We start from the raw sequence: 27513 nt of genomic DNA, 5'->3' as shown, positions 1-27513 counted from the left end.
CCTATAAGCCCTAATGTACTCTTACACCAGAGATTGGTCCCATCTAGTAATCGGCGTAGACTCAAAGGGAGTATGGTGGTGGAGTCAGAGGAAACACTTGAGAAAGTGTTATATGCTATAACGGCAGGACTATAAGTAGTAGGTGAGATAGTGTGCCTAGTAAGCGCCTAGACTTTATGGAGATGGTGAGCGCATCGTATAATTTAATGTTTGCATCCCTCAGGACACTACTCACCAAAGAATCAGGAGGTGGGAATTCAAGAACACAAACACATCACAGAAATCTGGGATCTCCTTGACTCCGTCTCTCCCGACATTGTCTACTTCATGGACACCAAGACCAATCCCTGCTTTGGACATCTCCACCGCCATCCCCGACGGCTACAAAATCACCCGCAAGGACCGACCAGGAGGAGACATCTCCATTGTCCACACCCACTCGAATGACCCTCTGACAACCATGGAACCCCTTCATTTCCAGATCCAGACCAACCCCAACACCACCCTCTGTTGCACCCTCATCTACAGTCTGCCCTTTAACAACTCAATTGTAGACCACCTCACACCTTAGGCTCTTGCATCCACTGATTACATCCTACTCGGTGACCTCAACTTCCACCTAGACAACCCCAGGGACCAGAACACCACATCCCTTCTAGAGAACCTCGCCAACATCAGATTTAAGCATCTAGTCACCACCCCAACCCACGCAGACGGACACATGCTTGACTCCGTCTTCACCACCAGTGGGAACATCACCTACAGCCACACCACCGAACGCCTCTGGACCGAGCACCAAGATGTGCACTTTGCCTTTGCCACTATAAATGTCCAACAACCCCCTCCCAGCCCCTCCCCTTTGTAGCTAGAACAAGACCACCGAAGAACACCTCACCGCCTTCCTCAGCACTATCACAACGCCAACATTGAGACGGCAACACCTCGGCACGCATCCTTCACCGTTGGATCTCTAACTGCACGACACTCTGACACCCCTAAAAACTACACCAGGCAAGCAACACTCCAAGAAAGCCAGATGGTTCACTCCCACCCTCCTTGAGTCCAGACAGACCTACAGACAACTCGAGAAGAGATGTTGGAACAACAAAACCCAATAAACCATGCAACCTTTAAAACCACTGTCAACAGACACCACCTGGTCCTCAAAACCACAAAGAAAACCGCCATGCAAGACAGAATCAACGCGAACGGACACAACAGAGAAGAACTCTTTGCCATTGTCAAGGAGGTCACCAGGCCCACCAGCGAGACTATAGACATTCCACCCTCTCAAGACCTTCGAAACAAACTCGGAACCTACTTCCACCACAAGATCAGGCAAATCTATGACCGCTTCAACACCCAAGACCCTGCCATAACACCCGTCACCACTGCATGCAACAATGCCACACCCCAACAGATCCTGCTTAACTGGACTCCACTTGCCACAGACGACACACTCAAGACCATGAAAAGTACCCACTCCAGAGTCCCATTGGACCCTTGCCCATTTAACATCTTCCACAGAGTAGCCACCTCCATCGCCCCAGAGCTTTGCCGCACCATCAACTGCTCCATCAAAACCGCCACCTTCCCCGACGACTGGAAACACGCCAAGATCAACCCCCTGCTGACCCGACGTACCTCAAGAACTTGGAACCCATCTTCTTCCTCCCCTTCCCAGCCAGGGTCATCGAGAAAGCCATCAATGCCTAGCTCTCGTAGTTCATCGAAGAGAACATAGTCCTGGAAATCTTTTAATCAGGCTTTCGAAGTAAACACAGCACAGAGACCGCACTCCTCGCCGCCATCGACGACATTCGGTCTCTCTGTGACCACGGCAAAACTGCAGCCCTCATCCTACTGGACCCCTCAGCTGCCTTCGATAGTCTCCCACCACAACCTAATCACAAGACTCCCCGACACCAGCATCCGCAACAAGGCCCTGGACTAGATCCACTCCTTCCTTACCGGCCGAACACAGCGAGTCAAACTACTTCTGCTCCTCTCAGAACCCAAAGATCAGCTGCAGAGTTCCCCAGGGCTCCTGCCTGGGCCGCACCCTCTTCAACGTTTACAAGGCCTCCTCGTGGCCATTGTCAGAAACCACGGACTCAACATAATCTCCTATGCGAACGACACCCAGCTGATCCTCTCCCTCACCAACTAACCCACAGCCGCCACAACCAACTTCCACAGTGGGATGAAGGCCATGGCCACCTGGATGAAAGATAGCTGCCTCAAGCTCAACTCAGACAAGATCGAAGTACTCCCCTCCTACCCCTACGTACCACACACGTAACCTTTACATCATACTGGACTCCTCACTCACAGTAAACCGCCTAATCAATGCTGTATCCCATCCTGCTTCCACATGCTCCGTCTGCTTTGAAAGACATTCAGATGGATCCCACAGAATCCAGAAAGATGGTCACCCACGCACTCATCACCAGCAGACTAAACTGCGGCAACAAACTCTACACCGGCTGCACCGAGAAGCAACTCCGGAAACTACAGATTATTCAAAACGCCGCAACCAGACTGATCCTGGACATCCCCCCGCCGCAGCCACATCACACAACACCTCTGACAACTCCACTGGCTCCCAGTTAACAATAGAATCACCTTCAAGCTCCTCACACATTTCTACAAAGCTCTCCATGACGCACGACCAGCATATCTGAAGCACCACCTCTCATTCCACGTACCCACCAGACCACTTTGCTCCGCCAAACTTGTCCTGGCCACCGTCTTACAGATTCACAAGACCAGAAACTGAGGAATATCAGTCTCCTATCTCGCCGCCAACTTGAAACACCCTGCCCCTCCACCTCAGGCAATCCCTATCGCTGACCCAATTCAGGAAGGATCTCAAGAACAGGCTCTTCGACTGAACCTCCACACCCAGATGGATCAGCACCCCCCATGGATCAGCACCCCCCCTTCCCTCAGCGCCTTGAGACCCTCACTGGTGAGTAGCCATGCTTTACAAATTCCTGATTGATTTGAGTCCAGTTTTGTCTTGGATGAACTACTGACTCTTCATACAGAGGTATATTACAAACCTTGGGGCACTTAGGTACCTATTGTGTCTAAATTTTCTTGTCACTTTACTGAGAGGCTCTCACCACCTAAGATTACCATTCCCAGTACTGTGGTTCCTTCTACATGTTGTTCCGCACAAGGTCCAACCTCTCACGATCTCCTTGGAACAGGAGGTCCCTGCCAACTGATATATCCCCTTTTTGAGGATTTCTTTTTACAGTAACACCACCGCTTCCCTGACCCATTTAATTCACCAATTGGTGATCTTGCATTCCCAGTGTATGCCAGGGGTCCTACATTCACAATCTGGACTCTGCAGCTTCCTCTCATTCATGAAATGTGAGCCTTTGCCGGACTTTTTCAGGGCCTTCATCTAATACATGTTCCTGGACTTTCTGGTTCCTCCCTGGCCTTACCAACAATGGTCTGTGATTGCTCCTTGAAAGCAAAAAAGAGTATCTACTCTGGGACCGAATAAATAATAATTGTCCGCCGTGTGAAGTGCTTGCAGGTGCTGCAGAAAAAATGGGCAGATGGGGACAGCCCCGCACTTCCATTCATCCGCGGCGTAAAATGGAAATACGGCTCTGCCCAGCACCGGGAGATCTTTCACTCCTACTATAACCACCTGAGGAAGACCCTTTGTGGCCCTGCAAGCCAAAACTATAGCTGTGTGTTAGCCCAATAAAGGTATCGTCTTCGCAAGATGTTTTAAAAAAATTAAAACATTGTACTTTCTGTTGACGCGCAGCTGTGCTGCTCCGAGAGAACTGACTTCATAGCAGAAAGGGAACAACAACTTGTGAAGAGTGTTTGCGCGTGGTAAAAAGTTATTGAACTGCCTGTCATTTCTATTAGAAAGATTGAGCATGGTGGTACACAGGACCCAAGTCAATTTAGACAGGTTCATTTAGGGATAGGTAGGGAATGTTAGATGATTGAGCGCCAACGACAAACACATTGTGGGAGTGGCAGCAGAGTGAGAGTGGCAGCAGAGTGAGAGTGGCAGCAGAGTGAGAGTGGCAGCAGAGTGAGAGTGGCAGCAGAGTGAGAGTGGCAGCAGAGTGAGAGTGGCAGCAGAGTGAGAGTGGCAGCAGAGTGAGAGTGGCAGCAGAGTGAGAGTGACTCAGCAGTGTGAGTGTTCCAGAGAGAGCAGGGTATACTTGTGCGCTTACACGGTGCACTGACACACAGGAGCTAAAACAAAGAACAGCTGAACACGTGTCTTGGGAGCTTCATGGAGGCAGCCGGCCCTCTGTGAGGGGAGCAGCAAGGAGGGGACGCCCCAACCAATCATACACAACTCCTCACAACCTACTGTACGATTACAACACAGGCCAAAGGGCAGAACTAGGTCTTTTCACATTACGTAGGGTGAGCAGTGTGTGAGTGTGTAGGGTGGGCAGTGTGTGAGTGTGTAGAGTGAGCAGTGTGTGAGTGTGTAGGGTGAGCAGTGTGTGAGTGTGTAGGGTGAGCAGTGTGTGAGTGTGTAGGGTGAGCAGTGTGTGAGTGTGTAGGGTGAGCAGTGTGTGTGTGTAGGGTGAGCAGTGTGTAGGGTGAGCAGTGTGTAGGGTGAGCAGTGTGTAGGGTGAGCTGTGTGTAGGGTGAGCAGTGTGAGCGTGCAGGTTGAGCAGTGTGTGAGCGTGCAGGGTGAGCAGTGTGTGAGCGTGCAGGGTGAGCAGTGTGTGAGCGTGCAGGGTGAGCAGTGTGTGAGCGTGCAGGGTGAGCAGTGTGTGAGCGTGCAGGGTGAGCAGTGTGTGAGCGTGCAGGGTGAGCAGTGTGTGAGCGTGCAGGGTGAACATTGTGTGAGTGTGTAGGGTGAGCATTGTGTGAGTGTGTAGGGTGAGCTGTGTGTGTGTAGGGTGAGCAGTGTGTGTGTGTGTGTGTGTGTGTGTGTGTGTGCAGGGTGAACATTGTGTGTGTGTGTAGGGTGAGCAGTGTGTAGAGTGAGCAGTGTGTGAGTGTGTAGAGTGAGCAGTGTGTGTGTGTAGGGTGAGCAGTGTGTAGGGTGAGCAGTGTGTAGGGTGTGCAGTGTGTAGGGTGAGCAGTGTGGCAGTGTGTGAGTATGCAGGGTTAACGGTGTGTGTGTGTGTAGGGTGAGCAGTGTGAGTGTGTGTGTGTGTGTGTGTGTAGGGTGAGCAGTGTGAGTGTGTAGGGTGAGCAGTGTGTGTGTGTTTGTTTGTGTGTAGGGTGCGCAGTGTGTGTGTGTGTGTGTTTGTAGGGTGCACAGTGTGTGAGTGTGCAGGGTGAACATTGTGTGAATGTGCAGGGTGAACAGTGTGTGAGTGTGTAGGGTGAGCAGTGTGTCAGTGTACACACATAAGGCCATCCACACCACACCCACACACCACACACCACACCCACACACCACACACCACACCCACACACACACCACCACACACACCACCACACACACCGCCACACACACCACCACACACACCACCACACACACCACCACACACACACACCACACACACACCACCACACACACACACCACCACACACACACACCACCACACACACACACCACCACACACACACACCACCACACACTCACCACCACACACTCACCACCACACACTCACCACCACACCCGCAACCACACACAACCACACCGTCAGTGCACGCTTTCACCGGGCACAAACACCACCAGCCGTCGGTGCACGTTTTCACCGGGCACAAACACCACCAGCCGTCAGTGCAGGCTTCCACCAGGCACACACCACCAGCCGGCAGTGCAGGCTTCCACCAGGCACACACCACCAGCCGGCAATGCACGCTTCCAACAGGCACACACACCACCGGCCTTCAGTGCACACTTCCATCAGGCACACTCACCACCAGCCATCAGTGCACACATCAATTGTTAACGCATCCACAATTAACTATTGTAGCAATCGCAGTATGTCGCACTTTACTTTTCAACATATTCATCTAAAGCGCAGCATGCCACCATTGCTACAATTCCAATCCAACCCACATAATTCCACTACACACCACATGCAAACACTCCATAACACATGGCTCAAAGACATTGCCATTTACAATGCCATTAGCTCTAACTCAAATAAATCAGAGACCTATTGCATTTCCATTGCTTGTTTGGTTTTGCCAGGATCATTGACATTGCAAACACTTTACTGACTGCATATGAGCAATATGAAATATGCTTCCACATCCCCATGTGACAAGGGTACTATTCACGATTATGGTATGGTGTATTCACCAACAGTTCAAAGTCCCCTTTCTTCTTGAGCTCAGCATTGCCAGTTTTATTGTAGGTGATTTCATTTGTTGCCATATGTTTGTTGCAAGTTGTAATGATGCAAAATAAAAAGAAACACTATGTAATCAACTAAATGATGAAAGCCACCTTCCCAAGGGGTCCAGCTTTTGTTTGCCTTTTCTCCTTCCCTTCTGCTTTATTTCCTTGTCTCCCTTTCTCTATTCCCCTTAACACAGATTTTTTTCTCTCCCTGCCCTTTTTACTTTTTATTTTAGTCTTCGGTCGCCCCCCCCCACTTCTTTAGTTCTCCATTTTCCTATATCTGACTTTCTTCCCACTTTTCCAATGTTCAACCCTTTGTTCCCTTTTTCTTTTCTTCATTTCCTTTCTCTGCTATCTACTCTCATCATTCTTTATCCTTGTTCCTACTACACCTCTTTCTTTTCAACTGTATATTTCCCTAGCTGTCTTTTCTCATTGACCACCCAACCCTCTGCTGATATTTGCCTCTCTAAATCTCAGTTGTTCCTAATGGCACTTTTAAACTGCGTTTATGTTGAGTATTGTGATTGTTTGTAGCAGCAAAGGTCCCATAAAATGAAGTTTGCTCATAGGAAGAGCCTTTCTTGATGGCTAATTGTTGTGGCGTGAAATTGGCCTAACAGGCTACTTAACTGATACAAAAATGAATTGGGTAGAGACTGGGGAAATAAACCAGAATTAAGATCAAACTGAATTACCTTTGAGCCAAATGTACTAAGCCATTTAGCGGTCACAAAGCCTGTGATTTGCTAAATCATAGGGTTTGTGATCACTAAATAGCGTGTTTTACTTTATTTTCTACTTGGAAGGGGAGTTTTTAAGGCACCCCTTCCAAACATCGATTCAATATTGTATGTATCAATGATTTGTGACTTCAGTCAAAAACATTGTAAAGTTACTGACTCCCAAATTGGGGTGGTAATACATTTCCAAAAGGGAATGGGTCCCCTTACAACCCCTTCTCCTATGTATATATCAAAAAGGTGTTTGTTTGGGATTAACCAGTTATCAAGAGAACCGTTGCCAACTATTGAACAAACTTGAAACAAAACAAGTTCCGCCTTGTTTTCTTTAAAGAAAATGGGCTGCATTTTAAAAAAAATATAAAGTGACTTACATGCAGTAATAGCTATGGTGGTCTGCTGAGCGCAGCTGGCTACCTTCCCAGTGGTGTCATCCAGTTGTAGTGGATCTCAATTTGCTATGTACCTCAAGAATATTAATAAGGTAAGTTGGGTTGCGACCTACTGCGATTCAGAATTTTGGGAACCGCCCTTTTAGTACATAGGTCGGTTTGCAAAATGTTTTCCATTTGCAAAAAAGCGTGAGCCTAATGGTCACCACCTTTTGAAAATGAGAATTGCGTATATCTGGCCTTGTGTTCTTGTACTGTCTATTTGTATTTGTAATTCGTAAACAAAAAGTCTCAAATAATTCCTTCTCACTTAGCGTTTGCTCTTGACAAAATTTATAGTTATTGAAATTAACATGATTTCATGCATGTTTTGTGGAATTGATGTTTTTTATATCAATAAAACATTGTTCTAATTGCTTCTAAAGTGGAGCTTATTAAAAACTCCCCCACCTCCCTCTACCCCCCACCAGCCCCTCCACCTACATTTTTCTTCTTTCGCTGTATTTTACTCTAATTTGTTTTGATGTCGATGTGAATTGTCATGGACATAACCTGGGTAACTTAGTAAGTGATTTGGTAAACTATTTTCAATCCCAAGGCATTCCATTCATCATAGAACATGAGAAATAAACGCAGACAGGAATTTTCCTCTCAGCAGTCCATTTAACCTCATTGTTTCACACCCAAGCAAACTGTCACTGAGAGTGACTTGCTCTCCTTACCAGGTGAAGCTAAGCAACTGCTCCCTCCTTTCTATTCAGACATTGGAATGATATAGGTGGAGATAATTGTGTCCTGGACCCAACTGCAAGTGTCCTAGATGAGGAGAGATTATCTACCCCTTGAGGATAGAATCCTCCTGGTCTGATTGGAGTTGACCCTTCATATGTTGACACTTAATCCGATTTCTGCATGACCATGGTGGAGTCTCGGAGGCATAGCTGGTGTTTTTCTCGGACATGATCCATATACTGGCAGAGGTGCCTTTTTTATTGGAACCCTCAAACAGCAGACGGGCCAAACACTGCATGCTTGCCTTAGATCAGCTTGTCCACATAGTGCCTGAGGTTCTAACCTTTTGGCAATCTGGCCCTTTTATGTGATAGTGTGTCTCTGCCTTGAGAGCTTTTACTGGAGCACAATACAATAGTAGGTGGCTAAGGTTTTGTGACAAGGCTTATGTGAAGGACATCAATCTATTCATGGAGACCCGTACATAGCAGCTACCTGTGGCCAGAATAGCTCTGATTCGAAATGTTTCCACTGCAAGACACTGTGGTGATGGGAGTTGTATTACCTTTAACTTGTTTAAGTGGCATCTGAATCTTAGGCTTTGTAAATAAATAGCTTGCTAAGCTTGAATTGGTAACCAGAAAACTTGAGTAATTTGTGGTTATTTCTGATTGTTTAGTCAGCAAGGTTCAGATTCTTTCCTTTTTAAGTCCTACACTGATTGAGCGTCCTTCATAACCATATCCCTTACTCGTTCTTAGCATCTTATTGTATTTTAAGAACAACCATGAGATGGTGTTCCCTTCTTCTATACTCCATCCTCTGGGCCTGAGAGGACACTTTAGAAGCTGGGTATGACCTAAATTTCACATCAGAGGAGTAAAGGCAGTTGCTTCTGATACATTATTAGCCCCATCTGGTGGGGACCTTCCTGGGAAAATGGCTTTCAAATTATCGAATGCTCATTTGATGGTTGCTTGAATCTCTAGTTTTTGCAGAATTACTCGTCTCCCTCCTCCTTATGGATTCTATACACATGCAGTGGTGTTGTAATTGCTGTCAAATACACTACGGTCAAGGCCACCAATTCCATGATCAGTGATTTCAAGTCACTAAACATCCTTCTCTGTCTTGGTCAGAAATGTCACATTTGACGTAGTTATTAGGTATGTCACATTTAACAACCCTCTCTGACCTCCTCAACATTCTGGTTCAAAACACTCCTGATGCCTCTGGCATACTGTCTCGACAGAACAAATGAAATTGATTTTTATTGCACCATACTTATAAGAATGGCAGCATATAAGCTGTCCCTACCTCATTAGGTGGTGTTTTCTAGAATTCTTTTCAGAAATCCTTTTTCAAGAGGATCTGGGTCTCATTCCCAAAGGAAGGCAGCAACTGCAGCATTTTAATAAAAAATATTTGTTACTGACCTGTGCAGACCTGTTTCCAGCATATCAGTTCACACATTTGTTAGGTATTATTTCCTGGATTCTGACTCCAGAACAAACGTTCAAGTGGGTCAAGCATCTCTGCTAAACGTTTTTGATTAAATGCAGCTTAACATTGTGTCCAAATACTTGATCTTTTTTTTAACTTTGTCTCGCCATGGGTTGTAAGGCGTGGTTGGTATTCTCTTCAGTTTTCGCATGGTAGTAAAGGTCCCATATTGGTGAAGGAAAAGCTACTCCAGTGAAATCCTAGTTCTCTATGATGGGATTTTTTCATTTTTATTTGTATTGAAATGAGAATCTTTTCCTAAGAGAAGGGAGAGGGCCCAGGGGTCGATCTCTTTAAGGAAGATCTCATTCCATAGGATCCCAGGCACCATGCCCAAGCCAGGAGCGCCATCCCGCATGATAATCACCTGCATCTTCAACTTAAGAGATTGCAATGTAATTCTGTAAGCAGCGCGAAGTGCCCTTCAGTCAAATGCAACCATCCGTTTCTTCAATGATTTCATGCTCTGTGTCCAACAGCTGCGTCACAGCTTTTTGGAAGCGAATAGAGTCCTACGAGAATAGGGCTTAAAATGCTCTATGTCGTTCCCAGCTCAACTACAAGTGGTGGCAAATGGAAAGACTTGCCCCTTTGCAACCCCGAAGAGTTATGGGACTAGCTCGATGGTTGGAGGCTGTCCGGTGGTGCAAGACCAAGAAACCCGTCTCGCTGACAGCAACATGATCCCAAGTCTTCAGACCACAGGGACAACTCGAGAGACATGCAACATGGGCAGCAATCGCCACAACGTCCAGCCACGAAGGTGGCACCTCCACAAGTACTGTGCAACAACTGGACTGACGATGCAGGGTGAAATGAAGAGCCTCCGAGAACTGTGACACAGCAGGGACTTGGACCTAGGAGCATTGCCCTTTGTACCCTCTTTTTTCCTTCCTTTTTTTACTTATAGGTCGCTCGCCCAATTGCTGATATCGCCTCGCCCGATCCAGTTATTCACGCAGACAGAGGACTCTGCGTGGCACATAAGCAATTTGATGGTGTGGTCAGAGCGGGGTATTGATGGTAGTTGCCACTGTCTCCTGTTGTTTCAATACTACTAGTTCTGAGTGATAGGCACTCTGCAATGTTGGAGGAGGGCGGGCAGTTGTAAATCTGGTATGCAGGAAGGCAGGGTGGACCTACAGTTCAGGGGTCTTGTTTGCTTTTGACGGTGAAGCTATTCTGTGAGATACTGGCACTAACCATGAATTCACACACATATTACTAAATGTCCCTCCAAGCCCTAGGGCGGAGAGGTGGATCAATTGGACAGTCGTGGTCTCCTGAACTCGTATACGAGTGGGTGACACTTCTATAGGTCAAAAATAAAACTGCTCTCCTGAAACGTGAACGGCCTGCGAAATAAAATTAAACTAGGAGTTTTGATGCAGTATATGAATGTGTACTCCCAATATCATTCTCCTTCTGGGGATTCATATGATGGGTAACACATCATGCACTGTTGAGATGGGGATATAAAATGTCTATTCATGCGGGATACACTAGTGGTTCCAGGGGAGTGGGGATTCTCTTATTGAAGTCACTCCCACTAAGCCACCAAACTTGGCCTGATGCCCAAGGATGATATGTGGCCCTCACGGGGAGGTGGGAGGGTGTTATGATCAACCTGTGTTCAGTTTATGTCCTGCCACACATCCACGACTCACTATTATTTGTCTTAAGTACCCTGTTACTCCAAATGCTGGAGGGTAAATTGCTGTTGGGGAGGGTGACTTCAACTTGGTGTGGTGTAAGGAGCAAGATAGCTGGCCTCTGAGACATGCAGGTTCCTCCCATCTCCCAATACCGGATTTTCTTAGTCTAAGGATGAACTGATCTTTGGCACACTTACAATCCTTGCAACACTTCACTTTTCTCTCGGGGCTCATGGAAGCCTCTCCCGAATTGATCACCTCTTCACCCTCATGCACCAACTCCATCATTATTCAGATGTCCACCACCTGGCCTGGGGCATTTCAGATTACTCACCAATTTAGTCAGTTTTTGGTCTACACACGGGTCCCGAACAGCGTAAGATTTTCCACAGTACGTGGTACTTAACGGAACACTATTTCACTGAAAATAAGGCCTCCGTTGACTCCCCACAGATCCTATGGAGAGGTGTATAAGACAGTCATTAATGGGCAGTAGCCCACAAAATAAATAAACAAGCTAAACTTGAGACCCTGGAAAAAGAGTTGCAGGAGTTAGAGAGGGACTTTCTGACATGAGACTACTGACACCCTACACACCTTGCAACTAAAGCAAAAGGAATATAAAGATGAGGCCACTGATGCTCCAAACGCAGCACCGCCTCTATGAAGTGGGCAACAAGGCAAACAAACTCTTGCCTGGTTAGACAAGCGGGAACAGAGGTGTTTGAGGTGCAGACGGGCCCTGGAACACTAGTGAGAGATAAACAAGATGTAGCTGACGCCTTTGCTGCATGCTACACCTAAATATACTCCCCAACGGCTACTGCCACAGTGGAAGAGTCCAGGGAGCTCCTCACCGACATTCGCCTCCCAACCCTTGAGCAGTCTGACAGGGTTCTCCTTGCAGAAGAGAGAACTGAAATAAATCAAGCAATACACAATCTTAATTCAGGTAAGGCCGTTGGCCCAAATGGAGTGCTGATCGAGCTCTATAAGCCAGTGGCCTCAAGACTGGCCCTTACTTGTTGCATATGTTCAAGTAGTGTCTGCAACTCAGATCGCTGCCCAGGGACCAACAACTGGCTACCATCGTGGTCATCCCTAAAGAGGGAAAGCCGCCTGATGATTCCTTCATTTGTGAAGAATACCAATATCCAAGTGAGGAGGCTAAAAAGACTACTACTTCTACTCTAACTTAATCACAAGATCCCTTATATTGTTGTACGGAACTACTGTAATATTGTCCACATCTGTACTTAAAAACGAAATTCTGAAACTTCAGATAATACAGAACCAAGTAGCGTGACTATTTAAAAACAATGAATGTGGACTCATTACATCTGAACGAATTTCCACTGAATTAAATTCAGAGCGGTTTACTGTTTTCAAAGCCCTCCGAGGAGACGGTCCCCCCTGTAAATGTACTCTTATTTAAAAACCAAGCTGTAACCTCAATTCAAGTGTGAGTAGCACTCCCAATTACAGAGAAAATTATTTGGGAAAGCATACTTCAAGGATGTGTTCTTTGGAATTCCTTGAATCCATTCCTTAAAGCAACTGTCAATTTACCTGCCCTAAAAAGAGACTAAAGAGACAAAACTATTTAAAGAGACCTACAGCTTTAAAGAGTCCCTTGTCAACAGTACCACTTTGCCCCTTTTTGTGGAATAAGGCTGCTAACCTTGCGCCTCCTCATCAAGCTTGCCACCTGTGTCTGTCAAACGTCATCTCGCCTTGATACATTAAGCCTCCTGATTTAGTGTCCCACCCCTTTCCCATATGCACTGCAAAGCGACAATGAGGACATGTAGACCTATTAAAAATCAAATAAACACCATATTGAACAGACCGATCACCAGTGAACATACACAGTGGTACCAAGCCACCGCGACTTCTGTCAATGAGAAACAGCAGAACCATGCGGTAAAGATGCAAATAATTTGAAAGGGCTGCAAACCCATACAAATGGTAGGAAAGTGTTATACAAATGTTAACCAACATGGCATGCAAATGACTCACTTTGAGACCTAATTCGAAGCTTTTTAGGACTGTAGTTAGCCTGCGTTTTTGCCCAGCGGCACACGTGTGTTTTTCCGTGGCGCTTTGTTTTTTCAGTTGGAAGGTTTGCACGCTTGCCACCTGATTCACCTTGCCATTTGCACATTTAAAGTCAAGATCGATGTTGGAAATAAATGCATTTGCAAGGGCAGAATTTTAGTGCTCAGTTACAGATTTGTGATTGGCAGGATTTGCGAGGTTGAAATGCTGCCAATGTTGTGAGACCTGTGTATGAGAATAGAGTTTGTGGCATTCCATAGAACCACTGATGACAAGTTGAAAAACGTACACAAAATGTTGGGCCTGTTGCTATTCTTATGTCCCTCGGGTAGGTTTCCACACTTGAAACATTTGAAAAGAGCGTGTGTGTGTGAGAGAACAACCCGTATTTTCTATCAATGTAGAATGTTTTTCTGCACTGGGAATAATATTTTCTCCAGGGAGAAAGCCCCCCAAAAATAGATTCCTGTATGCCAGCTTTTCCACCTCGTGAAATCTGCAACTGTGTTCCTTGCTCACATTTTATTTTATTGCTAAAGTTTAGTATGTTTCCTTATCTTTTGCAGGCTTCTGTAAATAGTGTAAACAATGATATTCCGGTGCTGCAGTGCCATGGAGATTGTGACCCGTTGGTTCCTCTTATGTTCGGTACCCTTACTGTTGAGAAATTAAAAAATATAATAAATCCAGCAAATATACAGTTCAAGACATATAGTGGTATGACGCATAGTTCGTGCAATCAGGTATGTATTTTCTAAAATCGCTAAAATGCTAAATGTAATTTTAATATACCCACTCTACTCTGAATGATAATTAATGAAGTTGAGATGTGTAGCTTATTTTAAACAGTTATTGGTTCAGGAATTGATTGAGTGTAGCAAAGGGTTACCAATACAGCCAGTGTTAGAACGTGTACATCCACCACTTTAATTGATGCGTTAAAAAGCAAACCGAAACCACAATATTGAACTGCCACTGGTGCCCAGTGTAAGAAATGAGTGAATTCGTGTAGAACTGTCAGCTGCTTAACACAAATCTAGGCATAACCCCAAATATGTATATCTGGATATAAGTAATCTATGCCACTCCTCTTCCACTCAAAGGAGCTCTCGAAAACGGGACTGTGAGCCCTGCTGAGAAAATAGAAAGGGAAAAGAACACAAACAAGAAAAATAAGATTATGCCTGACTTCCAACCAGTATCGTAATTGGAGTCTTCTCGTATCTTAGATTATTTTTCCTAGAATTCGTCAGTCTTTATTTGTTACAGGCATTGGTTTTGGAAACGTACTCTTGGTATGTGGAGCACTCTGGAAATCCCAATGCTTGGCCAATTGGATATTACACCATATAAAATACACCTCTTTCTTGAGTGGAACAGGGCATTTACACTGTTTTCCGGATGTTGTTTTTCTCTACAATTAAAAATGTTATCCGGTTGACTAGTCTTTTTCCCTAGAGCTCATAAAACTTGGGGTGGTTTCTTCCCTTGCATACAGAAGCAGCATGATTTCGATGGTATATATTTGCAAGTGTTCACAGAGTAGAAATATACCTGTACAAAGTAGCTTGTATCGCTTTCATCTCCCCCAGTCATGAATAAATGAGAAATGACTTATCAGACACCAGGAGGAAGGTATGAAATGTGAAAGTGCACTTATCCACCAGCCATGGGTAAAGTCTTCTACCACTTAGCTGTTCAGCATGCTGCAAAAATATTTGTTTGCTGACAGACTGGGACAGGGTCGGAATGGGACATAAAATAGGCCCGGGAACCAAAATGAAAGTGGCCCCCATCAGCAAATCAGACAACGAAACAAATTGTGGCCCACATTCTGCAAATTGGGGCAGTTTTGAACTTGTAAAGACAAGCTGTACAGCTGTGCTTTGCAAGGTTTGGGAGGCTCCATGCATTTGTGCTTACTGCCAGGGGCGTAGCTTCGGGGGGTGTTAGGCCCCCCCTAATAAATTATTTTGTTGTATATAGTTGGGAACAGGTGCTTTCAATCGGGTATGGTGAAGTGTCTGCCGGATTCATTTAGGATTTTATATGCACACACAGAACAAAATGCACACACACACAACCTCTCTCTTGTCTGTTTTGAAGTTCTTTAAAAATGGTGGTTATTTTCCAAAATGTTTTGTTTTAAATACAGCAACAATTCTCACTGCTCTCTCTTTCCACTGCCCCTTGAATCCCCCCCTTTTGTCCTGCTTCCCAGATAATGTATGTCAACAAGATATGCCAGCGTGATTGTTGGTAAATTTGTTCCTCCCCATCCCCCCGCCCCATCTTACTGACCAAGCTACGCCCCTGCTTGCTGCAGACATTCTTTTTGACAACATCAAGGAAATTAACTGTAAACTCCGACCCGCTAGACCATAAAACTGGCACATAAACACATTAGCCTTTCAGACCATCTCTTCTTGCACGGCCGGATTCTAGGCCTGGGTGGTGAACTCCCCTCCTTTCACGGAGTTTGAGCTGTTTTCTGCGCTTCGCGGAGTGCAGAAAACACCGCACCACGTAGTGCAGCGGAGTTTTTTTCTCCACTCGCGATTGCCAAAGGTGAGTTGTCGAGCGGCAGCTGTCGCTCAGGTAGAATTTCTACTCGAGCGGCAGGAAGATCAGTACGAACCGCAGTTCGCACTGTACTCTGACACTTGCGTAACTCTGCAGAGTTTTTTGTCACTTCATGGAGTTCCGCGTAGGAAACTCAGCGAACTATGCCCATGCCTGCCTGATCGCCGCCCCCCCCCCCCCCATAGACCAGTCCAAACCTGGACTGTGATCCTGACTTGATGAGAGCAGTTACAACTGTGTGTGTGTGTGAGTGCCTGGCATAGCACGCAGTCCTCTTTTCCAATGCTTTGCTTCCTTTATAAGTATCATTGCATAGCAAACATTTAGTCTGACAGCCATTGATTCATTGTAACACAGGATTGCGTGAAGCTTGAATGTGTCTCTCGAAGATCTTGTCTTAAATATTAACCTTTACGAGTCCTTGCTCTGCTGCAAGTGACGAAGCTTGTGATTTATTCCTGAAAATCTCTTGTAATTTTCCCATAGCGAGGATCTTACTTAAGGAGTAATAATTCATCTTCTTCTTCCTGGACAGGCTTTAGGGGTGGATTTCTTTCTGCCCGTCTCTTGAGTTGTACATTCGTTTGTTTAGTGGAAAACATTTGAAAAACATTCAATTAACGTTGTGGAAAACTTTTCAAAAACATTAAACTAACTACTTTATCACCTTTATCTTTAACACTGTTGTACTGAAAGCATGACCCTCACTGATTGAGCTGAGAGCAGTATTTGGTACCTCAGGTTATGTTTTTGTAACCTGCTTCCTCATTGGTTGCAGGTTGCAAATTTTGTCACCGGCTGTCTAGGTTGCACTATTGGAGTCACGAAGTGGGTAGCATGGCTAATTTCAGTAAAAGAGTAGAGTGGGGAGGGAGATTGAGACTGGGCATGGACCCTTGTCCATGGTGCTCCACTACATCTGAAGGAAAATGTAGTGGAAGCCAGTGCTCATTTGCTTAAACCAGCAAGTGGCATTTCTTTACCAGTCGAGCTTTACAAAATTGAAAAAACAAATTTGAGTGTCTGTTATAGATTTCATGGTGATTTTTTTTTCTACAAACACTGCTCCTTTTTAGAGCTAAATAGTGAACTATTTACAGTTGGAAGAGTATGCAGACCCACGTGATGTGTTCTAGAAACATGTATTAAAAAAATCCTATTAGCTAAAAAAAAAAAGTTACCTTTAAGATCAAAATCATCATTGAATCAAAAGAATGTTTATTGTGTGGTGAGTGCTACTGTCTTTCTAAAGCATTATTCCGAGTGCTCGGTTACTGATAGATATTACCACATTGCCTCTTAATGGAGTACGTTCAATACTTTAATCCAGAATTCAATTGACTGGATAAATACTACAGTTTTGACTTGTTTTCTAATAAAACATTTTTATTACTTAATAGGAAATGGCAGACGTCAAGCAATTTATTGAAAAACTACTACCTCCTGTCAGTTGAGATCACTCAGGAACCCTTCGGTACAAGTACACCAGCATTGACAACAGGAGTTAACAGATCTTTTCCAATTTCTACTGCTGAAACATTCTTTTTGAACTTTTGTTACATCTGTGTCACTGATGAATATCAGTAAAAAAGGACTCAATTTTGCACTCGTGCAGGAAGTGATCTTTTCAAGTTTTTAATCAAATAATGTTCGAATATTGACTGCTGATTTGCATTCATTGATGAATACCGTCAGTGAAAACAGGAATTTTGATTTTTGATAGTATTTTATATGTGAATATAGTTAATTAAATTTATCCTTAGACTGAATAGAGGTTGGCACGTGTTTTTTGAAAAGTTCTACACTGGTATTTATTAATATAATGTTTTCTCCATTTTAAAGTTTTGAACTGGAGTCCTATTCCGTATTTCTTGCTAAAAAAGCTGGAGAATAGGTGGATCAATGAATGATGTGTTTGTGAAGATTCCTTTAGAGGTATTATTTGGTCACAAGTGAAAACAAGTCAGTTATAGTCTTTCATACGTTATGCACTTATACCCTGGTTTGTTATATCCATCCATCCCAAGGGTGAATGAATATAGCTGGGAAGTTTGGCCGGCAAGAGAGGACCCATTTGTTATAAATGGGGTGTCAAAGTCGTAAGAAACAGTCCTCTTTACATAAGTTGAAGCAACATGTTTCTAATGCTTTGTGACCAGTATTAAAGGATTCTGATAGAGGCACGTAGGTGAGCTACAGCTGTGGCAGAAGTCATGAGTTCAATTCCTAGATCAGCCATCTACAGACCGTAATAAAAAGCTGATTTCTTGCTTGCTTTACAACTCGATTTCTATACAAAATACATGGACCACATCAATGCTGCTGTAGGTTTTAGTTTTAAGTTTCTCCAAAGGGCAATGTGGCAGGATGTTAGCCTCCAGAGATAGACAATTTAGCCAATTTATTTCAGGTAAGGAATTGGCATATTGACCATTAAATAGTTACTGCATCCAACGAGCAAACATTGACATCAAACTATACAGGAACGTGAAACGCATACTGCGTTAATGGGTGTTTCTCATAATTTTCCATTCAGTTTGGACCTCATTCAGATCTTCAAGTATAGTGACCGGCTTCTGCACACATATACTTTATAATAAATTATGAAAACCTTACATTTTAAATAGAAAATAATGTCCCCTTTATGTATTTGCATTGGTAACGTTCCTTATGGAAACAGGTGAGCTTCAAGATGTTCTCCTATGGAGAGTAGAGACACTCGTATGGGAAATTGTTAAAGTCGTTTAATTAATTTGAAGTAGATATATATTTTGAGGTTTTAAAGGTTAATCTTTAATTGTATTACGTCGGTCTTTATGTAATCCTTCTACAAAGCTGGAGATGTAGCTCAATGAGGTGAGTTAAACAAAATAATGCTACCTCTGCCAACAGTAAGGATTGATTGAAACCCAACATCCTGTCCAGAAAGATCAAATCTAGGTAAAGACAAAATAGTGACATTGGGTGCAGAAGAGCACCAAAATGAGTTTAGAGATGCCACAAGGAGGTACATATCTAGAAAGGAAATATTGTGTATTACTGCAAGAATACTTCCTCACTCGAAGCTATAGGGAGTTTACTGTAAGTTTATCATAAAGATTATTATTGTTCTGTCTGTATCCTTCCCTTAATATAGCATGCTGCCAGAAACAGTGGACCCAGGAGTAAAATTAAATCGAATACATATTGGATCTTGGAACAAACTGTTTAGATGCTATTGAAAAAATATAACTTTGGGTTTATAAAACTACTAGAAATGTGTGGTCGTAATGCACAGCATTGCTTCAAAAATAATGTTTTATTGCAGAGGAGAAACAGATGTTCCACTATTTTGTGGCTGAACACACTTAAAAACAATTGTGGCCAGCCAAAACATTTCAATAGGGAGTTTTGATTTGTACTTTTAAGAAGGCTTTCAGGATTTTCTTCCTAGCTGGGAGATTATTGCGCACGCAAAGTTTGCACATTTGTTAATTCTGTCATTCCACAATATATGACACGGTAAATCGGATATAATTTACACATGCCATTGGCAGCCTATGGATCTATTATACAGCAAGCTACGGGCTAAAATAATTTGCAAAGGCAATGCCAGAGGTGTAACGCAGGCCCTTGCAGCACTTGCGACACAGGGGGTCCCACAATCCTTCATGGGCCTCCTTAGCCCATCATGGTCCCATTTCAGCTGAAGTTCAATGAATATCTGTGAGTCCTGGGAGAATCAGTGGGCCCCCCATCACATTCTGCTGGGGGTCCATTATTTTGGGTCATGCCACTGGCCAGCATAAAAACATGACCATAGTCTTGATGCACTGTATTTCAACTCACTGTGAGCACTAAAGGCAATGCAGTTATCCAGTTGCTTGTAGTACGTGGGAAGGCTTATGATCAACAGTTAGCATAAGGCATGTAGTTTCTGTTTACATACCACAGGAACAATACACGTTCCAAAGTATATTTTTATAGTTTTTTCCAGTGACACCTCATTTAAGAATTTGTTTACCATGATGATCCAGTACCATCTCTCTTTCTACCTCTCTCGGTCTGTTGGTATCGGGGGTTCTCTAAAGGGGAAGGGCAGCAGTGTCTTTCCTTACCTGATAGAGACTTCTATCCGCAGGTGTCAGACTGGATCCGGAACTTTTTCTGAGCAGTCCCATTGCGTGGCCGGTAGGTGGCACAGTCCGCGCTAGGAGTGACCCGTGTAGTGCCTGCATAAACAACACCCCAATATACTGACTTCAGTTCCTTCTTTTCCGCGCCATCAGCGCTGATCTGGGTGGAGTTCCCTTCAGTCACGTTTCAACAGAATCTTTTGACTTTTTGTCAAACACCTTCACCAGTGTGCTTTTTTTGCCAGCTTTTTTTAGGTATGCCCCCTAAAAAACAACTGGTTTTAAACCTGGTAGTGCCTGTCACAAGTTGGTGCCTGAAGCCGGAAAACGACTCCAAGGCCTGCTTGAAGTGCAAGACTATATTTCGAAGGCTATTCGTAAGCACGCCATGGAGTTCCTGGCCGCTTAAAACGCGACTCCACGCAGTTCTAGCTCCGGGTTGCAAGGGAGATGCCGGGAACACACTAGGACTCGGTTGCAACGGTTATCATCGCGATCCAGGGCTTCTTCACACAATAAGTCCAAGAAGCTGAAGCCCTTTTTGATTTCTAAGTGCCAGTCCTGATCTTCAGATGAGGCGCAGGAGCAACACCATTAATCTAGGCCCTGTTCCCATGTCGTCCCTGTGGAGCCTCAGACTGGGTCTGCTCTGAGCTTCCCAGAGTTTCCCGGCGCTGGAGTGACCCCTGCCCAACTATGTGAGTTCTATGAGGCCATGCACCTCTTTTTTGTGCAGCGAGACCCCTCTGGAGCACCTTCAAGCACATGGATTCGGGAGAGACACTGACTGGCTATCTCCAGACGAGTTCACCCTCAGCGTCATTCGTGCCCTCAGGATCCATAAGTGGATCGGGATCGGCCCTGAGCGCGACTTCGCGACCTCCTCATCAGTCCGTTCCAATGACACGCTTCGCATCACCGATGACGCCCATCGGCGACGCTGACCCCATCATGATTCCTGACTGATGATGAGCCAGACGGTCTGGCATGGAGGCGCCACCTTTTTTCTCTGAAAGGCCTTGTGAGGAACATGAATGGAGGGGATCTGAGAGTCACTACCCCCTAGAAGAGTTCATGGGCGATGATAACTGGTATGAGGAACTGGCTGATGCCAGTGGTCTGGACACCTCACTAGACACTAGTCTCTTCTTTCCTCCCACAGTGGTGTTGGACAAATGGGCCTCCTTTGCGATGGTGGTCTGAAGGGTGACTTAGGTCTTGGATCTAACACTGCCCATGGTGAAAGTCAAAACTAACATTTTGACTGAGGTGCTTCAACCTGAGGTATCTTCCTCGAACACCTACTACCCTTTAGTGAAACCCTCACTGAGGACCTGCACGGGGCCTGGGCCTAGCCCTGCACAGGGCCATCGTTCCACTTCTGGGTATCCAGCCTTCCTTACACTGCACCATACCCACCTCTACGTCCAAAATTAACCCTGGTGTGTTCCCTACTACACCATTAGACAGGGAATCTCAGAGACTTGATACTTTTGGCAAGCAAATGTTTTTCTTCCACCAGCCTTGCACTGCGATCTGTGACCACCACATGCTTATTGGACCGATTTTCCCATACTGTATTGGATTTGGCTGCGCAAGTGCTACCTGTGATGTTGTCTGAGGCCTGAGCCATATTCTCTAAAGCTTTTGCTGAAGGTAAAAAAGTCCACTATTCGCTGTGGATTGGATACCATTGACTCACTGGACAGAGCCATTGCTTCTACGGTGGCCCTTAGATGTCACGCCTGGCGGAGGACAACTGGCATTTTGGTGGATTTCTAGGCATCCTTTATGCACATGCCCTTTGACAGCAATCTCCTCTTTGGCAATTAAGCGGATTCTGTGCTTGAGCGTTTTAAGAATAGCAGGGCCACTGCTAGGTCGTTGGGGCTTACCATGGCCCCGCAACATCAGTCCTTCCATTGCTATGGTAGGGGCCATCAGTTACGTTCTCTCATCACTAGCCACCTCGTCCAGCATGCACTCCAGTTCTTTTGTGGCCATATACGTGGCTTCCACAAGCATCATGGGAAAGAAGGCCAGAGGTCTATTCAATTTGCTCTACCCCCCACCAGCAGCTACAGCCTCAAAGCCCCTTTAATATGCCCTCACAACACCATAGGTAACTGGTTGGTGGCAGGATATGGAACCACCTACCCCAATGGCGTACTATAACATCGGACAAATGGGTGCTTTTGATTATCCAACGGGATTATGCCATTCCTTTCCAACATACCCCTCCACCTTTCCCACCGTCCTCGGATTGAATGACGGGGGACCACCTTTTGCTCGTACGACAGGAAGTACCAGCTCTTTTGGCTGAATGAGCCATCGAAAGGGTACCTGTAACAGAAGTAGGTTAAGGTTTCTATTCCCACTACTGTCTGATGCCAAAAAAGGATGGAGGCCTCTATCCTTTGCTTGAAATGTGCCCTCTCAACTACCTCCTGAAAAGTTCGAAATGATCACTCCGCTCAGTTTCTGCAGTTTCTGTTTGCTCTGGATCCTGGAGACTAGATGGTAGTGCTGGACTTGTGTCCATATTCCCATTCTTCCAGCCCACAGATGTTACCTGTGGTTCATGGTCGGCTTTACCAGTGTCCCTGTGGTGTTCATAAAGGTGATGGTGGTGGCCACAGCCCATCCGCAGAAGATGGGGATGGCAGTCTTCTCCTACCTCAACGTCTAGCAGTTGCAGGCAGGCTCGCCCTAGGTACTCTTCTTCCACCTGCAGACTACAGTGGACCTCCTGCATTCGCTGGGGTTATCCAGTGAATTAAAGTCACACCTGACTCTCTCTCAGACACTCCATTTCATCAGAGCCATTCTGGACACAGTGCAATTTTGAGCTCATCCTGCAGAGCTGCAAGTCCGGGATATTCAGGTTATGATACTGATGTTTCAACCTCTATCCTGCGTTTCGGTAAGACTGTTCTGAGAATGCTGGGCCTCATGGCCTCCTGCATCCTGCTGGTAAAATATTCCGATTTCATATGTGGGCTCTGCAATGGGACCTGAAGTTCCAATGGACTCCGCATCCGGGGTATCTCTTTGACCTGGTCCAGATAGCGGAAGGAACTGCAAAAGACTTACAGTGGTGGCTGATGAACAGAGATGGGGTCAGTGGCAGACCACTTTCCCACCCAGCGCTCAAAGTTGTGACAGATGCGTCACTTCTAGTTTGGGGCAGCCAGCTGGGAGAGGCCGCGATTCGAAGACTTGTCTCCAACAGAGTCTCAGATCCACATCAACTTGTTGGAGCTGAGAGCGATACGTTTAGCATTAAAAGCCTTCCTTCCTTCCTTCCTTCCTTCCTTTCATCCATCCATCCATCAAGGGATGGATGGTTCAGGTGTTCACAGACAATACCACAGCCGTGGGCTACTACAACAAATAGGTCAGAGTGGGGACCTTTTTGCCTCTGGATGTGGCTGGAATGTCAGGACATCTTGCTGTTCTTGCAGCACCTGGTGGGCTCATTAAAGGCCAGGCCAAAAGAACTCATCCGGCTATGCCTTGCGGATCATGAATGGTGTCTCTGGTGGTGCAAGTTCTCTTCCGCGATTGGGGAGAACCTTGATTAGATCTATTCACCACTGCTGAAAACACACAATATCAGCATTTCTGCGTGCTCAAGTTTATAAGGCCAATCTCACTCGGAGATGCATTTGGGAGGTCAGACGTCCTATATGCATTTCCTCCGGTACCACTGCTGTCCAGAGTTTTGAAGGAGATCAGGAACGGCCTGGTCCAAATCATTCTTGTGGCTCTGGATTGGGCATAGAGAAAATGGTATTCATAATCCTATACTATTGAGCATGAGCATCGGTCCTCTGATCAGGCTATCTCTTTGACAGGATCTCTTGTTGCAGAAGCAGTCCAGGTTTCTGCAGCCACACCTGCACACGCTACAACATCATGAATGGAGATTGAGCGGCAACAGCTTAGAGTTTTTTACCTGCCCCCTAAAGTGTGTGAGTCATCTAGCAGCCTGGTGTTGCTCCTATAAAACAGTATATGCTTGTTGATGGGGCAAATTTGTGGCTTGGTGTACTGCCAGATTCATTGATTCTCTGTCTGCACCCTTATCTGATGTTATCCTGTTTGCACTATCCCTCATCCAGAAAGGTTTTTGCTTTGGGCACAGTTAAAGGGAATCTTTTAGCCATCTTGGATTTTTTGCAGTTGCTGAATCTACCTTTCCTGTTCAAACCACCTGTTGTGACATGAATCCTGAAAGGTTTACAACACTCCTCTTCCCACTACTTTAATTATACCGCAATGAGGTCTTAATTTAGGGCTCGCTTTCTTAACGTGCTCCACCTTTGAGCCCATGAACAGCTGTCCTCTTAGACTACTCCCAATTAAAACATTCTTTCTAGTAGTAATTACAGCTACCCAGGGGACTTAGTGAATTGCAGGCACTCTGTCAACCCTCTGTATACAAAAACAATTTCAAGGCAAATTTGTCCTCAGAAGCTGTACTTCCTTCCTACTCAAGCTGGTAACACCATTTCATGTCAGACAGAAAACGTTACGTTACTAACTTTTTGCTCCTCCTCATCCTACCAAACAAGAGGAGAGACTCCACCTTCTAGATAAAAAAAGAGTGCTATATCTCTACATTGATCGTACCAAAGACATCCGCAATGACGATCAGGTCTTTGTTAGAGCATAAAAGGCAACGCACTACAGAAGATAACTATCTTCAGCTGGCCAATTCTCTGCATAAAGATCTGCTATGCATTGGCCAAGAAACAACCCCCCCTTAGGGGGCTTGTGGGCTCGTTTCACCAGAGCCAAGGCTGCGACCCCTGGAGTCCCTGTCTTGCATATCTGTAATCCAGCTATGTGGTCATAACTCCATATATTCTCCAAGCGCTACTGCTGGACAGTCCGGTCCATCATGATGGCCTTTTTGGCCCATTGGGTCCTCCAGAACTCCTTAGTATAAACACTCCTCAGACCCACCTCTGGGGAGATATTGCTTTGGTACCTATTCTAAGGGGAATCTGCGGCATGAAGTCTCTATCAGATGAACAAGTTACTTGCCTTCCGAAACACCTTATGTGGTAGAGACTCTATCTAGCCACAGATTTCTTATTGACCTCCCTGCTCTGCCAAATCTATCTGAAGAGGTGCCGAAGGACCTCACACTGATTCACACTACCTTAGTATGACTCTGCTTGTGGCAAAGAAAAATAGTCACGAAACTGAGCATGCTGGGGGAGATGCTCAAATAGGCACAGGGTAAGTCACTTCGGGTGCGGGCGACTACACCATGCTGAGGCAAACAACGCCAACTACCTGCAAAAAGACAGCTCAGAAATTTCCAGATCCATTCTTAAGCCTGGAGATAATTCGAAGGTAAGAAATCTGTGCCTATTTAGTCTCTACCAGATAAAGCATGACAAAGTAAATAACTTGTTTTAGGCTATTTCAGGGTCCAGTGTTACTGTTCTAATGCCTCTCTTTCTCCTATTTATCGTCAAATTCTAGCTTTTTGATACATTTATTGGTTGCTGCACTCCTGATTGGTCAATGTAAGGAACTTTTTCTGTGGTGTGTGGACACATCAGCCTTACTATGATTTGTTAAAAAATCATTTTTGTGGGCAGTTTTCTCAGGCACAATATGGCTTGAAGGGTGAACCATATTTTGTACCTTGATTGTAGTTTTATTGGTCAGCCTCATGATTTGCTTTAATTTGCAAACACAAATTCCCATCCTGGTCCATTCCCACCATAAGCTTAATTATTAAGTTGCCCACAATGTTTGTCTGACCTCTTGTAATTCTTGATCTGCTATGTGGCGCTCATATTATATTTGCGGTCTCCTTCATATGTGTAAGCAATACAATAAATGTGTGGAGAATGCTCCATGAGTTCCATTGTTTTCATGTGACTTACGAAAATGAAAATGTATCCCTTGCAATCAAATGTATTGTGTCTGCTTAAACAATTTTTGCGCAAAATAATGTCCAAGCTTCTACAATGAAGGAAACCAGACTGTAATCTGTGGGGGAGAGAGCGGGAGTATTTAGGAGGCGTGAACTACAAGGTCAAGAAATCTTTCCTATGAGGTAAACCGGCTTCCGTGAGCCATGCCAATCTTACCCTTAGTGAATTGGCACATGGAGCAAGTCCTCAGAAATGCAAGTGGTACTTGAACAGCAACTCCAAAAAAGTGTTAAAAGTTAAATAAATTGTAATTCCTGAACCATTTGCTCTAAATATGAATAAAATGTCATTATTATAATGACAAACGTATGAAATAGTATGTAATGTTCACTGAGAGGCTTAGAAATGAAAAAGCGAAATGTGAAACCTTAGAAAGACAGTGGGGGGAAGAACAATGCACTTGATACCAAATTGGGCTATGAAAAGGCCATAAAGAACTACCACTCTCTCTGTAAAGCAGCCCAAGCTAAATATGTTTCCTCTACAATTTCTAAAGCTCAGAACTTCTCCAAGACCCTGTTTAAGGTGGTCAAAGAACTATCCGGATTAGAAAGTCAGACTACTCCTCTTATTCTTAATGAAACGCAATGTTCGGATCTTGCCAACTTTTTTTGGGAGTGAAGTCGAAAAAATATATTCGCACTGGATGGTAACGATCTGACTAAAATCTTACAGCCAGCCAATACCTCTCCCAATGCAGCCAGCGACATTTGGCCGGTGAACTGTAAGAATATTAAATCCACCAATAAATTGGAAACTTGGTCTCTCCTGGACACTAACTCTTTTAATCAGCTTTTAGCTAGCTTAAATTTCGGCTCTCCGTGCGATTTACTCCCTATCTCTGTGCTGAAGCAACTTGAGTCTCATTCACTTATGCTAATTAAACCTGGGCGTAGTACTACGCTACGCTCGCGGAGCGTGCGTAGTTTGCACTGCTAGACACTACGCGAATTGCACGTAACTCAGTGCAAAAACGCGTAGCGGGCATTTTTTTGCTTGCTCACGGTCCTCAACGCCAAGTTGGCGACCGCAAGCGAGCAAAATCAACATCCGGGCAAGACTTTTTCCTCGTTCGTGATCAGCAACATCAAGTTGCCGATCACGAGCGTGGAAAATAAAGCTCCCGGAGAGATTCTCAACACGGGGAGGTCGGGTTTCTCATTGTGAGTGGTCGCATATGCTCGTGCCCGCTTGCGATGAGAAACTACCAGTCCGCATTGAGAAAGCTGCCGCTCGAGTACAAAACTACTCGAGCGGCAAAAAACGACCGCTTGCATTGTGCAAGATGCCGTTTGCAATGATTGCACAGTGCGGACAAGCATCCGGCACTGCAATCAGTGCGAACAGCATTTCCCTACCTCACTACGCAGTTCGCGTAGCACGAAGTGCACTTTATGGAAGCTACGCGTATCGCGACTACGCCCAGGTTGGAGCTCCTCAATGCCTCCTTATAGAAGGG

The 27513-nt window shown here is 45.1% G+C and overlaps 1 protein-coding gene across 1 annotated transcript in view; it reads left to right on the top strand.

Annotated features, from left to right (window-relative positions):
- The window catches only part of LYPLA1 (lysophospholipase 1), a 462012-nt gene extending 444264 nt beyond the window's left edge, over positions 1-17748 (top strand). Inside the window, exons 8-9 of the mRNA XM_078687306.1 lie at positions 13963-14139; positions 17380-17748. Of these exons, the coding sequence (XP_078543432.1) occupies positions 13963-14139; positions 17380-17433 (231 nt within the window). The 3' untranslated portion in view covers positions 17434-17748. The remainder of the gene's footprint in view (positions 1-13962; positions 14140-17379) is intronic.
- The last annotated feature ends 9765 nt before the right edge of the window (positions 17749-27513 follow it).

This window comes from Lissotriton helveticus, chromosome 4_1 (genome assembly GCF_964261635.1).
Source record: "Lissotriton helveticus chromosome 4_1, aLisHel1.1, whole genome shotgun sequence".
Taxonomy (NCBI): Eukaryota; Metazoa; Chordata; class Amphibia; order Caudata; family Salamandridae; genus Lissotriton; species Lissotriton helveticus.
This window is presented reverse-complemented; position numbering and strand designations above follow the sequence as displayed.